Consider the following 12,805-nt stretch of genomic DNA (forward strand, 5'->3'; position numbering starts at 1 on the left):
GAGCTTCATCTCACGCACTGGTCGTGGGTTCCATTCCCAGGGTTAGGGCTCGATCCCAGTAGGGGGCGTGCAGCCGACGGCTGACCAATGCTTCACTCTCATATTGATGTTTCTCTCTCTCTCCCTCTTCTTTCCTCTCTTTCTAAAAACCAATTTTAAAAAATCTTTAAAAAAAAAGAAATGGTTAATTTCTGAACTGAACCCTCCAAAGTTAAAAAACTAAGGAGACCCCTACACTCTCTTTACCACATAGCCTGGCTGTGATATCAACGCCTAACAACTGGTGCATATAAGAAAAGCAGAGGGAACTCTTCCAACTGTAAATCCAAAAGCCTTTTTACAAGAATGGGACTTACAAATGCCTTTTGGAAGTACGTTAGCAACATTAAGTCAAGTGAGGGCTCATTCCTCCAATGAGACAGAAATGTATTAGGAAATGTGTTAAAATCTCCATAAACTCTAAAATGTATATATTCCCAACCAAAAAAAAAAAAAATTAACTCAGTAAAACAGAATTCCTACTGAAATTATGAATGCGTGTGTTCAGGCACAGGGTGCTTCAGTGAATTATTATAATTTATTTAGCCAGTTAATTAAGAAGAAATCACTTAAGTGAGTTTCTAAAGTAACAGGAATGCAAAGAACTACAAGGAAGCTCGTGACTGTTTATAACAGCGCAACACGGGCAGCCGGAGTGTGGACAGGCGATAAGGGCACATCCCTGCAGCCGGGTGGTCACGTCCATCAAAGCTGACAGAGGGACCCGGCTCCCGCCGAGAGCTGCCCAGTGTAGACGGCAGTGCCCGCAGGCTCTGAACGAATGCCGCTAGACTATTCCACTCTGGGGACACAGTGTAAGTATACACATAGCACAGAGAAACTGCTTTTCAGAATATTTCTCAGAGCGTGCCAGCTGCCTTTTGAGGAAATAGATCCTGTTGCGTGCCTGGGGTAGAAAGGAGACCTTGAGGACTGTCTTGGGGCGGCGGGGGGTGCTCTCCCTTTGTCTAAAGGGGAATTTCCTTATTCCAAAACAGGAGGGAAGATGAACAGGTAGGAGGGAAAGGGGTCATAAATCCTGTTAAAAATCACAGCTGCTCAGCAGCAGCAGCAGCAGTTTGCATGAGGGACCTGTGAGGAGGTGAGGGTCTGCCGCCGAGATGTTCTGTGACCTAGAGAAACACAGGTGACAATGAAGAAGTTGTGAGGTGTGACCAGATAACCCCTAGAATAGACAGACACCAAAGGGAAGCCCTGAGCCTAAGTCCACAACCTTGGCGTTTGGGGGAGGGCCACAGCCCAGGTCTCCACGGCACAGCTTTCAACGGGCATGCACGCCCGATGCCCCGTCCACCTGTGCAATGGTGTGCAAGGTGTGTCATATGTGTACAATGTTGTATAGGCATTCAAAGAAACATTTTTTAAAGATGACACACTAAAATGGGTTGTTAAGTTTAAAAGTAGTTTCCACATTTCTATTATCTAATTTTTTATAATGAAGATGTATTAATTTTAAAATCAAATAACATAATAAAGTTATGTTAAAAAAAAGTAGAAACAAGAGCAGCTGCTATCAGAGGTCTCAGAGCTGCTCTCACCTCTAGGAACAATAAGAGCTTCCTATGGTGCTTCAAGGTACAGAGACAGACAGTCCTTTCCTTAAGGCAGGACAAGCTTGCTAAACCTCAAAATACTCTTCCACTGCTTGCTAATTGGCCTTAGATGGCCAAGACCTGTCACCTTCCACGCATCCCAGGAAATACCGATGTCAATGCAGAGCTGAGTGGCCGCCCCTGGTCACATGCCCACAGGCAGGTCAGCTCTCACCACTGCCTGGCCCCCAGGGTGACAGCCCCACAGCCCGGGGCTTCCCAGAGCCGGGGCCTGCAGCCACCTGACGAAGTGAGAGCTGCGGGGTTTTCTCTCTTCCCTGCTCACCCTGATCAGGTAAAAAAGACAACAGTGTGTCCCTGTCACAGAGGAGACGACTTAAAGCCAGGCAGCTTTGATTCCACAGTCTGTGCTCAGGTCCAGGGCTAAGCTGCCCCCACATCTGACTTCAAATAGTCAGATGGTTCTTACGTCAACATAAGATTTTATTCTATTCACTTATGTTTTCTAATCTCCTCCTGCTTGAATCTCTTATCTAGCAGAGATAAGAAGGGCGGGGGGCGGGGGGGTGTATAAGCAGATAAAGTGGGTATCTCACAGAATCGGTTATAAAATAAATTTCCATTAAAAACATATTAGTGTCTTTGTTATTTCATAGACATAGACTGTTACTAAGGTGGAAAAATGGGTCTTGTTTATAAAATGCCCTTCCAGGATTTCCTGGAGAGCAAGATAGAAAATACCTATATACATGAACGCACGCAGAGCAATACCTGGTACGAGCCTGTCTAAAGCCAATGTCCTTCCTTTTCACTGTGTCCTCACGAGTCTAGGAAGACCTGCCCTCCAAAGACCCGGGGAAATGAGCTGCCCCACAAAATCCTTAACTGCTCTACCCTTGGTCAGTCTTCAAGCACAGAAACTTCTGGCATGCTAAAGAAACAGCAGTCTCCCTCTGTTTCATACTTTGAATCCTCAAAACGAGTATTACAAAGACAGTTCACCAAAAAGCCATTTCTCAGACATCTTTAGAAAAGCAGCCTGGAGGCAGCTCCTGCAGATGAACCACGTGGCTGCAGGAATAGAGGCAGGAGATGACCACAGCCATCCCAGCCCTCCCACCTCCCACCCCGGAGTCAGGGACACCCTCCAGCCCTCCAGGGGGCAGGCTCACGTCTCATAAATCAAAATCATCAATTCTGTCACTCTCTACCTAAAATATATATTAAATATATTCATGTCCAATTTTAAATTGTTATAGATTATCATTCCCAACCCCTCCCTTTCCTCCATGCTAAAAAAAAAAAAAGAAATCTTGTTTCATATGTAACCCAAGAGAGAATCCACTGTCTCCTGACTTGGAAGACTCGGGAGGTGGCTTTCCAAATTTGCAGTCAATGATATTTGAAGCAAACTTCCTGAGGGTAAAGGACAGTGTGACATGAATGCCCTGCTGAACTCGTCACTGCTGCAGCGCTGAGAGGTACACACTTGAGTAGATGCGCTGCCCATCTCTGGTCATGCTGACTTCAATAGGCAGATGGCTCTTACGTCAACATAAGATTTTATTTATGTTTTCTAATAATGAAATCAGTTTTCATTAAAATAAAAACAGAAAATCAAGAGTAGTCAAAGGAACGTTTAAACAACAAAATCTCTCATCCTTCTACTCACCAGGAGCCACCACCATAAAAACTGCCCTGCGCATGTGAAGTCTCCTCATGTGCATGGAGTAGACATAGTCTAGATTTTCACTGAGCTGAAATGAACACACTAGCTCTTCCTTTCATCAACTGTATCACTGCACATTTATGTTAACGGCTTTTCTCAAGGATAGACGTAGTACATGTAAATAGATTAAGATGGCACAGAAAGCAGACCTCCCTCCCCAAGAAGCAGCCACCTAGAAGTTTTCTGTGCATCTTCCAGAAATTCCCAATGAATATACAAGAATGTACCTTTCTCTATATCTTTAGTTGTATGCAATTGGACTCTTACCAGGCATACAGTGAGCAGCTTGCCTTTTTTCACTGAATAACAAATCCTAGATTGTCATTCTAAAAAATCAGCAATCTAGCCTATTTCATACAATTTTCCAAATGATACCTTTTATCGCAATTTTCAGTGATAACCCCGTATTACACCACACAGATGGACTATTACTTATGCAACCGATCCCCTGATAGAGAAATGGTTTTCAATTTTGTTACTTATAAACAATTCTGCAGTGAACATCTTCTCACTTGTACAAATACATCTCTAGAATATATTCCTTAAAGTGGCATTTCTCAGAGTAAAAGGATATATGCATTTAAAGGTTCATGCATAACATCAACAGAGGATTGTTCCATTTTTAATATCAACAATTCACACTCCCACCAAGAGCATATTACCCAACATTTTCCTCAGTGATGGAGTATTAGCAACTTTTTATCTGTGCCAATACAATAGGTAAACTAGGATCCTTATTTATTATTTTAATTTGCATTTCTTTATCATGTTGAGAATCTTTTATTTTATTTATTGTTCTGTGAACTACTTGTCTCCATGTGTTGTCCATTTTTCTATTAGATATTTCCTTTTCTTATGGATTTAGAAAAACTCTATATATTACAAAACCTGGGCCTTTGTCTTTCATATAGATTGCATATTTTACCAAATTCCTATCTTTTTTATTTTGTAATGATAGGACCATAACTGTTCACTTTCTGTGGTCAAATTTATCACTTTTATTAATCCCTTAGTACTGTGACTTCACAATAGCCTGTATGGAGATGGCGAGGCAGTACAGTGAGTGCGTGCGGACACCCCGGCAGGCTGTTTCATGACGTCTCTCTCTCACTCAACCGCAGCTGTGAGGGCAGGGCTGTGTCCCGGTCACTGCGGCCCCTCCTGCCCAGACCCGGGCACCTCCCACAGCGGGCATCCAATCCCTCTCTGAGGACTGGATCAGACGAAGCTCCTTTCAAACCTGGACTCACTGGCCTCCAAGCCCATGTCCTCCCAACCCAACCCAGTCTCCGTGACGTGGACGCTCCTTAGGAGGCCAAGCAGCGAATGAAGAGGCAGGACACTCGGGAAAATCAAACAAGAGGGAAGGAAACCTCCCGAAGAGAAGCATATGATATATATGTGGGGGGTTAACATCCCTCTCGGGAGGAGCAGTGTAAGAATATAAATGTTAACAGTGAGTGTGGGTGAGTGTGTGTGTGCGCGTGGGTGAGTGTGTGAAGTATGTCTCTTATTTCATAAAACAGTTTAAAACTGTTTAAAACTGTTTTATGAAATGCTGTTACCCTCCTTAAATATGTGTTTTAAGGATTCTAATTATGTTGATTTGAAGTAATAGCTCCTCAAGTCCTCTCTTAACCAAATGGGATATAAATAATCAAGAAAATAGGCTCATATAGTTAAGAAATTACTTTGTATGCATGTGTATTTTAACGTAAGCCATACAGATGTGAGTCTAGGTGCCTGGAAGCAGGGCAGTACTGGATGGGAGGAAGGGACTGGAGGAGGCGACACTGAGGCCGGGAGGTAGTGAGCCAGGTCACAGGTGAAAAGGAAGGGACAGGCCGGCACGGGCTGTGGCGTCTAAAACACAGGAACAAGAAGGGCATGTGCCCAATATTGGAGCTCATGAAAACTCGTGAGGGAGGGAGTGTGGGCCCCAGTGCCTGAAATGAAGGTCAGTGGACAGGACACAGACCAGCCAGAAATCCAACAGAGCCCGCCCACCAGCAAGGGCTCAGTGCTGTCTCTCAGGTATTTACTGAGCACTGGCATTTCCTCCGACTTGCAGACAAAATAGCACAAATCTAACCACCTGTCTAAGGGGAACTGTGACCGGCAAGGAGCAGGGTCACTTCCTCAGAGGCTGCTGCCTGGGAACTGAGGGTGAAACTTGTTTTTCAAGAACAGGACGTAACTGTGGAGAAGGAACAGGCCCAAGTGGTGAGGTGAAGGGCTCGAGGTCCCCTCAGTGGGAGCCTCTACAGCGCATGTATTTATTGTACGAGTGAACGTGAAGTGGAACCTGCCCTATTGCCTCCTTCTCTAACTCGCACCTCTGTCTGGCAGCCAGGCAGTCCCGGCTGTGGGCCCCATTCCCGAGTGGGTCAAAGCCAGGACCAGACATAGCCGGGCTGTGAAATTCCCGGCCTCCTGCCAGAACGAGTGGTCAGGGGCCCCACGGTCCAGGCTGATGAGATGGAGCGGCATGCTCCTTGTCGGGAGGATTTCCAGGGGCAGCCCTGTCACTTCTCCATGTCCCAGAGGACACCTCGGGTGCCGAGAGCTGACCGCGGCGACCCAGGCTGTCCAGGGAGCCAGCGCTGGAAGCAGCGGCCCTCTGAGGGCGGGGCAGACAGAAGCTGACCCGGATGCTGCGGTGGGCCCTGCCTCCCACCCACGGCAGGCCCCCTTCCTTCTTGCGAGTGCGCCGCTGCCCTCTGTGGTTGGAGGCAGTCTGAGCCCAGGCATCGTAGGAGATCAGTCATTGCACCTCCCACCACAGCTTTTCTCTCGCCCTTTGAAGAGGTAAATCACTTAGAAATCCTATTCTGGACATGTTCCAGTTAACAATCAAACCACATATGAAAAGAGCTGATATGGAATATAAATAAATGTGTGTTACGTATACATACCCACAACAACGTTCACTCAGTGCGTAACCATCCTACCCTCAGACACACGGCCATGAGGCACCTCGTTCCCTGAGCATCTAGTTTGTTCAGGACACTGGGGTCCTGACAGCGTAGGCAGTGGTCACCTGTCCTCCTCACACTGTCCTGCAAGAACAGGGGCCCAAGGACCTGACACGAAAAATGTTGATGTCCTAGCTCCTCTCATTGCTGTGAGAAGTAAACTGCCCCCTTTATCCTAATTTCAGGCTAATTCACTGGCTCACTAAAGGGTGAAATCTCAGATCTTTCGTGGTTCTCGACAGGAGATGGCAGAGGCTGCAGAAACCCTCTGGACCAAAGGTGATGCAGCCCTGTGTTTGCACAGAGCCAACAGGGACGCAGTGTAAACCACGCCTGTGTCCCTTAGTTAGTCAGGCATCCCTGGAGCTTCAAGGCGGATCCCAGAAAGGAGGGAGGAGGCTGGGGAGACCCCAGGCTGGGGGTGGGGAGAGTCATGGGGGCTCTGTGGTCATTTAAAATAGACGCGAGTGGTTGCCTTGGAAACTCAGCCATCCTTACCCAGCAGCTCGTACAGAGAATTCAGGATCGACTTCCAGGACTCCCCGGCCTCTCTACCAGCCACATCCGCAAAGTGGGCAGCACTGCTGTACACGTGCAGCCGGTCCACACACTGGAGTACCAGGCTGATCATCCCCTGCGGGGACAAACACATCAGAAACGTCAGAAACGGTGGGCCTGCTCACATGGAGTGCGGGGTTGTTTTGAAACCGAAAAGCCTGCTCAAAGTGAGTGTCAATCGTTAAGGAAACTGAGACCATTCATCCAAAGGACAAGCGGTAACACAGAATAGTAGCCCGCTGCTCTGACCCAAAGCACATGATGTCAGAGTTCCCCCAGGACAGCTTTTCCCAGGAAGACAGTAGAGAAGAAAGGGGCTGGCAGCTCACCTCCTCCTGGAAGAGGTTCTGCCGGCTCTTCAGGGCCCGCAGCCGGTTCTGCTTGTCCTCGTGCTCCAGGTGCTCGGCTGGCGGGTGCAGGTAGCCTATCAGGTCCTGCAGGCTCAGGCTGACCGACTCGATGGGCAGGTCCACTGGGGGCGCCTTCGCTTTCCTGCCCAGAGCGTCCAGGCCCCTAAAACAAACAGCAACCATGTCTCTAATTGTTGACACAATTTTATGCAGGATTTTAGTTTATAGATGATTATAGCTTTACTCTCCCTCTGGACACCGCTGCAAAAGGAGCATGTAAGAAAGATTCTAGACTTCCACAAGCAATAAGTAACATACTCAAATGAGGACCTGTATGTTCTTTCCTGTGTACATAATGTTATATTAAAAACACCACATCGAGAAATTCATCAAGAGAAAAACCTGAAGGGCATAGAGGACCAATGCCTTAAAAACCAATAGTATAAACATTTAGAGACCGCCCAGCTGGGCGTGGCTCAGCGGTTGAGCATCAACCTAGGATCCAGGCAATCGGGGTTCGATTCCCAGTCAGGGCACATGCCCGGGTTGTGGGCTCGATCAATGACTCTCTCATCACTGATGTTTCTCTCTCTCTCCCTCTCCTTTCCTTTCTCTGAAATCAATAAAAGATATATTTAAAAAAAAAAAAAATTTAGAGACCAACCGATTTTCACTATAAAGCGCTACACAGTCTAAGGTTTAAGGTGCAGCTCCCCACATGACATTTCTGTTCTCTTTTGTTTGGTTCTGGGAGAAGGAACTGCTATTGCCATGAGATCACCGACACTCTCTGCCATTCTGTTTAACTTCTGCCTGTTTAAAAATACATTCTAATGATGAGAACTCATGAAATTCACTTACTAATCAGGAAACAATATACCAAATGCTTTCCTATTACCTGAAATAAATGTATTTAAAATTAAATTAAGAAATGACATCATGTTGCTTTTCTAGCCTTTGAAGAAAAATGTATTACTGGCATGTAAATGTGATTTGTTGAGCTTTCTGAGATTCTGAGTTTTAAAACAGAGAGCTTTGAATGTTTCTGCAAAGAACTTTACTCATGTGGTGTTTGTAAATCAAAATTATTTCAAAATAAAAAGTTTATTTAAAAATACTCAACAGACACCAAAAAGAATGAGAGAATGTCTATATTATAGTTGATATAGTAATATTTATATTTGTACTTCCTTTCCTGCTCTCTTCATCAACAAAAATATATGACAATATTTTATTCCAAGGAAATATCTCTAGCTAATTATCTGACTATTAAAAATTACATTTTAAAAAACAATAAAAGCCTTATAAATGAGAATTAGCTTATTTTCAAACTTTATTATACTAAAAATTATTTAAAATGTATCCTTTACAAAATGTTACTAATAATTTTAGAATATTTGACTTCAGCCTCATAAATAGTAGAAACAGCAAAACTGCATGATTATTCTAAAGATTTTGCCTGAAATTCCAAATCGCTTATATCAATGGAATTCTTCTTACCCAGAGTTATTGTGTCTTTAAGTTTTTCTAATGCCCCAAAAGCAACAGAAATGACTTTGCAGAAGAAATTCTCTCTCCCCTTTTAAAATGAAAATGCACATACAATGAAAATATTTCTCTTCTATACATTTTATCCCATTAACTCGTAGATATATTTGAATCATAAATCTATTTATTTATAACATAGTCAAACTCACTCTCATCACACTAACTGGAATGAACTCACAAGACTCTGACACAGTATCTACGTTTGCAACCTGAGGAGGAGCCGCAGTAAGTGTCAGCTCTAGGCCAAGAATCACACCTGTGATTGGAAACAGAACCACCCATCACTTTCTGGGAAAAGCCCCTTACCAGACAAATGCCATCTAAGAATCCAAAACTGCTCACTAGGCTGAGTTTTAGGGCCTATAACCAAAACTTGATTTATTGAATATAAAAAATACTTTTAAAAATTGTTTAAAAACTATTTTAAAAACTTTATAATATTCTTTTTCAAACCAATAAATTAGGAAAATATTTGCAGTTTATATATGATGACAGGAAATTAAAATCTCTAACACAAGGTCATAGTAGCCTAATAAAATATTAACAAATAATAGGGTAAGTCACAAAAGAAAAAATAAATGAAGAAATCTGGTCAGCAAATATGACATATACCCATTTCCACAATTCTCAAATACATGCATACTTTAAAAACAGTTATAGATATAAATATGTATCTGTGCACACAAACACACATACACAAACACTTTTCCCATCAAACTGGCACAGTTTAAAGAGACGTATGATACTCACCACAGGCCGGAGTCTATGTTGGTATAATGTTCCCAGAAACACTGTCCACAAGCTTGATTTAGTTTTTGGATATGCAATTTTCCATTATTAGGTGGGTAAACTCAGTCATTACAAGTTCACTTTATTTTTTAATACAGTTCAATAATTATAAAGGAAGTGTAAAAGGGAATTAAGTAGGTCCAGCATAGGGTATGTTATGTTGTAGAATAATCCTGCCCTACAGCTACTGATAAAGTGACACACACAATTTCCAAAAGCACATTTCTTTTTTAAAGTTCATTTAAAAGAAAGCATAAAACCATCTAACCGGCACCTTCTTCGAATGTGTCTGCTGACCTTCCAAACTGCATGATATCTACCACCCTAGCATACTTTAGAATTATTTCTTTGTAAATCCAATCAGGTAAGATGTCAAACAGCCACCACAGCAAACGAAAATGCACCTTATAAATCTATTGAAAAGGAAGACTGTGCTGCGGATGACCCCCGCCGTCCGGGACTCCTCGTGCTGCGATCTGGATAAGTTTATGCCGTCATCCATGTGGCCTTCGTGATGCATAATGGCCTGTAAAGAAGCAGATGCAAAGGCATCACTCCCAGCATCTCTTTCCAAATGGGGTTAAGAAGGTGCACAATTAAAAATGTGACAACAATAAACAGAATCAAGGCTGGTGGAGGGCACTGCAAGTTGTTGTTACCTTGTACTATAAGGTTAAATAATATGCATAGGTCCCTGGACTACCTATTCAATGTATCCATTCAGTTACTGTCTTAAAGAATGAATCTGTTATTGTACTGAGTTGAGCAAAACACACACTGGAGTGTTTGCACCTCTTCCTGTTCAGGGACTGACCCAGGTCTAAACCAACTGCTGAGGCAGCCAAGGAAGCCGCTCAGTCCCTGCAGGCGCACAGCACGCCGAGCAGACTGGTTCGTGAACAGCGCTGGGCAATGTTTCTAAGGCGGCTAAGTTCTTTAAAATTGCACGTTTATTTCATTACTTCCTCTGTTAGGCGTTTTGATTTTAAGCTTACTATGAAGGTATGACCTGAGGAGACAGAAGGGCAAAATTCTTACGTGAAGAGCTGAACAGTTTTCACAAAACGAACACACTATGTGAGCCCTCGGAGCCAGGAGGGGACGTCCCAGCGCCTCAGGCCTCCCAAGCTCCCCTCCGGCCCGTCCTGCGGTGGGCCCACCGCCTGCCTCTGAACAGCAAAGATCACCTGTGCGCTGTCTATAAAGGGGCCATGCAGTGGGCAGCCACTGGTGCCAGCCCCCTTCACTCAACACTTAGAGAAAGACACTCTCGTCACCTATCAGGCGACCCGAGTGAGACGGCAAGAACTAAGGTCGTTCCCATCTAGACAGTGACGTGAGGTGGAGCACCTGCCCCGTCAACGACAGAGGCGTCCGGTGCAGAGGCATGAGGGGCTTCCACGCCCCACTGACCGAAACAGTGACTAACTGTAGGAACGACTCCTGGATATAAGACTAAAAGAAAAGCAACGTAAAAGGGGGATTAATGAAGTTAAAAAGAGGATTTACCAAGCTAGACGTCAAGTAAGATATTGGAAAAGATTTTTAAAGCTCCAAATTTGATACCTTAAGAAGATTAAAAAAAGAAAAACCTCTCACAAACCAGGCTAGAAAATAATATAGAAAGAAAGCAAAAACAGAGAGAATGATATATAAAATGCAAAAGACATTAAATCTGTAAGATTATAAAGATAGCACTGTGTGGACGACCTTGGCAAAAATAATACAATAAAAATACAAAGCAAACGTCACTGAGCATCCCACAGAAAGTAGGTGGCTTCCTAACAAATTAAGGCTCATCGATAGAATGTCCCCAACTAAGCAGAAAATTTGTTGAGATCAGTTTATTTAAAAGAGGTTGCAAAGAATATTGAAGATCTGATATTTAAAGACCTTAGGACTCGATGGTCTGACAAGGGAGATCCAATACACCATCAAAGAACCAAGATTTAATGCAGGTTAGTGTTCCCCAGAAGTCAGCAAGCGACCTCTACTCCCTGCTTTTGAAAAGCCTGTGAACTGAGAGTAGTTTTTACATTTTTAAATGGTTGAAAAAGACCAAAAAAATGTCATGACACATGAAAATTATATGAAATTCAAATTTCAGTATCAATAAATAAAGATTCATTTCACCAATAAGTATATGTAATAATTCTAAATAAAATATGAACAGAATCTAGTAAGATTTCAAAAGAATAATTAACTATGGCCAGATAGGGTTTAGCCTATGAATTTAAAGATTCCTCAATTTCATGATGTCTACTGACTTATCAATACATTAAAGAACACTAAAACATTTTAATCTCCCTTTATTTGATAAAATATAGCACTACTGCCTAATTTTTAAAAATGTAAGTAAAACAGGAATAGCAAGCCACTAGTTAAATATATACGCTTCCTCAACTGTCCACAGGATGCAAGAAGGTATGAAACAGGGTGAAAATCCACCAGGACACACGCCGATGAACAGCCAGAACAGAGGAGAGGCTGGGACAAAACGGGGTCTGTGGAGACAATGAAACACAACAGGGAAACCCAGCTTTTAAAGGCACTGAGCAAGCTTAACACTCCAGAGGAAACAAAGCGAGGATTTTGGCAGACACCTGAGAAGCAAAATTCAGAGACAGGCAGGAAAGATAAGAATTCTTTCAGGTGGGTGAGGGACCCAGAGAAGAGGAACCAGCCGGGTTCCTGGGAAGGAAACTAACAACCGGAAGAAAACAGAAAGCAATGTGGCCGAACAAGTCTCCTCTATTTTAAAAAGACCAAGTGTGCTAATTAAAACCCTTGGTGACATATGCATTTTCTAATTCAGAGTTTTTAGATTTTTTCAAAGGTATAGAAGTTACATATTCCTAACACCCCAGCACAGTCTGCGCATCACTGTGCAAACAAACATTTGTATTTTTCAGCAAAACACGAATATTCACATAAAGTGGGACAAATAAAAGCTATGAAAATGGTTCAGATATTTTTTAACTAACCAAGTTTTTATTCATCTGAAACAACAGAAAAAACAGTTTCAAACAGGTAAAGACAGGGGAAGGGAGCAGCAGCACGCTTTTCCTGAAAAGGAAACGACTTGAAGACCTAGATACCTGGGAAGTCCAGGTGCATCGCAACCGCGCTGAAGTCTCCCCACAGAGACTTGGTTCTGCAGACGGCTCTGGCGTGTTGATGAGCCACCGGACAGGCTTAAAGAGATCATCTCTTCTCTGGCCTAGAGTCTGTTTTGCATGTGCC

General features: G+C 43.4%; 1 protein-coding gene across 2 annotated transcripts in view; it reads right to left on the bottom strand.

The window, feature by feature from the left end:
* The window catches only part of RYR2 (ryanodine receptor 2), a 298,173-nt gene that overhangs the window by 238,026 nt on the left and 47,342 nt on the right, over nt 1–12,805 (bottom strand). For both annotated transcript variants that reach the window (XM_087828993.1, XM_087828992.1), the window contains exons 10-12: nt 9,967–10,088; nt 7,205–7,388; nt 6,816–6,951 (exon numbers count right to left, since the gene is read on the bottom strand). In XM_087828993.1, coding sequence (XP_087685119.1) covers nt 6,816–6,951; nt 7,205–7,388; nt 9,967–10,088 — 442 coding nt within the window. The remainder of the gene's footprint in view (nt 1–6,815; nt 6,952–7,204; nt 7,389–9,966; nt 10,089–12,805) is intronic.

This window comes from Miniopterus natalensis, chromosome 21, assembly GCF_054644295.1.
Source record: "Miniopterus natalensis isolate mMinNat1 chromosome 21, mMinNat1.hap1, whole genome shotgun sequence".
Taxonomy (NCBI): Eukaryota; Metazoa; Chordata; class Mammalia; order Chiroptera; family Miniopteridae; genus Miniopterus; species Miniopterus natalensis.